Source organism: Hipposideros armiger, unplaced genomic scaffold (genome assembly GCF_001890085.2).
Source record: "Hipposideros armiger isolate ML-2016 unplaced genomic scaffold, ASM189008v1 scaffold_337, whole genome shotgun sequence".
NCBI classification, from domain to species: domain Eukaryota; kingdom Metazoa; phylum Chordata; class Mammalia; order Chiroptera; family Hipposideridae; genus Hipposideros; species Hipposideros armiger.
In genome coordinates, this window is record NW_017731687.1 from 1717746 (window position 1) to 1721720 (window position 3975).

General features: G+C 49.6%; 1 protein-coding gene across 1 annotated transcript in view; it reads left to right on the plus strand.

The window, feature by feature from the left end:
• The window catches only part of STK32B (serine/threonine kinase 32B), a 299588-nt gene that overhangs the window by 271169 nt on the left and 24444 nt on the right, over nt 1–3975 (plus strand). Inside the window, exon 8 of the mRNA XM_019661148.1 lies at nt 2213–2299. Coding sequence (XP_019516693.1) covers nt 2213–2299 — 87 coding nt within the window. The remainder of the gene's footprint in view (nt 1–2212; nt 2300–3975) is intronic.

Consider the following 3975-nt stretch of genomic DNA (forward strand, 5'->3'; position numbering starts at 1 on the left):
GCATTTAAGCTGGGTGTACATGAATTGCTGGAGGGAACAGTGTGAGCACAGATAGGGAAGGGCAGCTGAGATGATCCAACAAACATCTCAGCCTGACCACCAATCAGAAGGGCTGTTGGGGACGGTCAGTAAAGGCTCCTGAGGCCAGCCGAGGGCACTTGGCTTCACTCTGTAGGCAGGGCCGTGCCATCCGTGGTCACAGCAGCACGGTGGCTAAGTGCGAGTCTGTATTTTGGGGTCACGTTTCAAGGCTCAAATCCTAGCTTTTTAGCACAGCCTCTGAATGATCTGGGGTGAGCCCGTTTCTTGTCTAAGTGTGTGTGTGGGGGGTAGTAGTTTGCAGACCCAGAACTCAGGATTCCTCACCTCTGTATTCTGGACATCTGGGGCCAGGATTCTTTGTGCTGGGAGCTGTCCTGTGCTTTGTAGAGTGTTTAGCAGCATCTCCGGCCTCTGCCCACTAGATGCCAGCAGAAATCTCCCCCACCCAGTTATGACAACCAAAAGTCTCTCCAAACATTGCCGAATGTCCCCTGGGGGACAAATTGTCCCCAGTTGAGAACCACTGCCGTAGAGTAATCAGGAGGATAAAGAGATCCTGGATGTCAGGCTGTTGGCACATTGCTTTGCATAGCGTGGGCTCTCCACACAGACATGAGTGGAGCCCGAAAAGCCACTACTAAGGCACGCTGAGGACCACTGCCCTCTCTGCTTCCATCCACCACCCCCCTGACCTGGTGTTACCCTTGCCTTTAACCCCAATCAGCACTTCTCCTTGGGGTTGGGGAGACAGAGATGGGTGGCGGTGCAGAGAGGCCCGTGACTAGCATTGGAAGCGTGTATGGAGCTCCCCCTAGAGGCTGGAGTGCAGAACTAAGACCCGCTGGGTGTCTGCTGGGTGGGCGGGCTCAACTGCATGTCCAAGGAATGTCCTGCTGTGCTAACCTGACAGAAGGAGACAGGCCATCCCTGGGTTAAACACTGTCTTCGTGTCCCTTGGTACAGCAAACAGAGACAGCACTGTGCCAGGAGCCTGAGTGCTGGGAGGAAGTGGACTTTGTGTCTCCTCCTCTTGGTTTTGTAGCTCCGTAGAGGGAGGGGAAAGACCTTGGACTGTTGAGCGGTTTTCAGGCTGTGTTTCCTGGAACTCTTGGACCCTGCAGAGGTGACTCAACAGTACATGGGGGAAGAGGGGAGACATTTCTCCAAGCTTTGGAGGTTTAATAGCCTGAGGAACTGGTCTTCACTTTCATGTGTTCTGTGATTGGGGCTTTGAGTAAAAAGATCGTGGGGATAAAACTTTGCATTAGATGGTCCCAAGGCCCAGCTCAGCTCTAACAGTTCAAATAACAGGCCTGTGGCAAGTCTCCTCTTTCTACCATTTCTTGGTAAATTGGCAGTTTTTGTAAACGGAGTTTCCTGGAATAGAGACACCCCTGCCAGTCCATAACGAGTATATCCAGAGCCCTGCTGTTACAATCGCTTTTACCAGGAGCACATGGTAATGTGCTTATAAATTCCCCTTGGTTTCTGAATCAACACATCCTGAGGCCTGTGGGTGAGAAACAATCATCAATAGAGTTCTTTGCCACAAGCAGACGGAATATCGATCTTTATCTGCCAGTGTTCATGTCGAAGGACCTGGGTTTCCCTACTACCGCTCAGACAAAGGCTGAGCGTGGAGCCCAAAGCTGCTGAACTTATTCTAGTTATGGAGTCCCAAATGTACATATCAGTGTATTTATCGGCTGTATTGGCCTCCTGGCTTATTACAGTTCTCATTGTTGTTTTGATTGGACCGGCTCCCTCCAGAAGTGGAGGGAATTACAGAGAGCTAGAGAGAGGCTCGTCTGGAAGTCTGGTGGACAAGCAGAACTAATGAATGCCTTGAAGTAACCGAGAAGGAAGTGGAGCATGAAGTGTAAATGATAAGGGACGTCTACACATTTGTTTGTAGCTCGTATTCTGGGACGCTGGTCGTGGTGGGGTAAGAGCAGTGTCTGTGGGACATGGGGAAAGCCACTCTTCATCGCCCAGCTTCAGTTTTCTGATGTTTAAAAAGAAGAACTGAGGGCCGGCTGAGTGGCGCGATGGTTAAGAACTGGCTTGGGACGCCAGAGGGCCCCAGTTCAGATCCCACATATGAGGGCCAGTGACACTGCCCTCCACAGCTAAGATGCTGAACAACAGCTCGACCTGGAGCTGGGCTNAGGTGTATGTGGACGGAGGCCCCGGGTACTCATACCCTGTTGACTGGTGGTCCCTGGGCATCACGGCCTACGAGCTGCTGCGGGGCTGGGTAAGAAAGGGGGCTGTGGAAGGAGGGGGCTCGGGTTGAACCAGGCTTGGGTGGAGTCAGCATGCCATGCCACTGGGACGACACAGGGTGGCGGAAAGGAGCATATGGGGTCAGAGGCCTGGTGTGAGTCCTCCTGGCCTGTGTGTCAGCTCTAAGGTCCCTGAGCTTTAGCGAGCTTCCAGTGCAGCCTTCTCATTCTACCCATGGGGAAGCGGATGTCCCGGGGGGGAGGCCTTGTGCCAAGGTCAGCAGCTGATCAGTGGCAGCAAACTGGAAGCACCCTGGCCTCGTGATTTCAAGCGCTGTCCTCCCTCCACCCACACGATGCACCCGCCCCTGACTTTCCAGCTTGATTGGAAGCTCTCTCAGGGTACATACACTCCCTGCTTCTTTTACTTCTTTTGTTTGTGTATTTGTTCCAGTCTTCCCTGAATACCTAGCTCGGTGTCCTATAAAAATGGGGCATTCCGTCCATATTTTTGTTTTATATCATTTAAATGTAATCACTGAAGATGACTCATGGAGCTGTTTGGCAACTAATTATTCAGTTTTAGTTTAGCAGAAAGAATCATGACAAACTAATTTTGAGGCATGGTTTCTTTGCACAAGTACTGTTGGGAAATGATGCCACTTAACCTCTCAGGACCAGGGTTTTCCCTTCGGACCATGGGCCTAATAACGCCTTTCAGCCTGTTCTGTGGAGTGTAGTTATCACGGGATTAATTGCCTCTGCACTTGTACCGGTGGTTTGCATATCACTCACCTTTCTAGCTGAACCAGTTTCTTGCACCAGCTGCAGTTTTACGATAGCAATGTTTTCACAGTCGTTTGTATGCAAGCATATTCTCATACCAATACATAGCGCTCCTTGAGGGCAGGCATCCCCAGGGCATGGTGATAATGGGTGATGAATGAATCAATGGTGAGAGCAGTTTATAAACCGTCAAAGCTCTGTGAGTTCAAATTAGTATTATTCATCACCCTGTAGTTCAAGCAACTGTTATCTACTCTTGATCTCAGTTATTTCCCCTGGATTCCTCAAAAAAGGCAATTACTATACATGGTGTTTTAGAATGTAAAAAAAAACAAACAAAAAAAACCACAAAGTTGTACATTTTCTTAAGCTCGGAATGAAAAGTTCATCTCCCACAGGCTTCCTTATTCCTGATTGGTTCCTTTGTCGCCTGCTGGTTCTGTTGATATGCACACTCAGAGAAGAAATATGAGGGTCCATGACGCTGTATGAACCAGGGACACAGGCTTCCACCAGACTTAGCTTATGTAAGGAGCCATGCAAGTGACCTTGGCGAGCAGGTGACCTACACATGATGGGATGTTCGCCAGCAGAAGATAACATTCTCTGCCATTCCTCACGGGTCAGAACAGTTGAAGATGATGTTTTGTCAAAAAGCCCCAAGAATGGAGTGGTTCTTGCGGCTTCAAAAATAAATTGTTTGATTTTTAATTCATCCGAGTTTTCTGCTCAGATCCAAATGCCACTTTCGATGGAAGATGGAAGGGCAAATGGTGGGACCGGGGCCTTTAGGGTGGGGACCAAGTGAATGAGAGATGTCTGCTCCTTGCCAGTCCAAATCTTTCTCCCAGATTCTTGGTCTGGCTTCCTCCTTGACTTGAAACACAGTGGGTTTATGCATATGGTTTATTCTGGTTTTCAT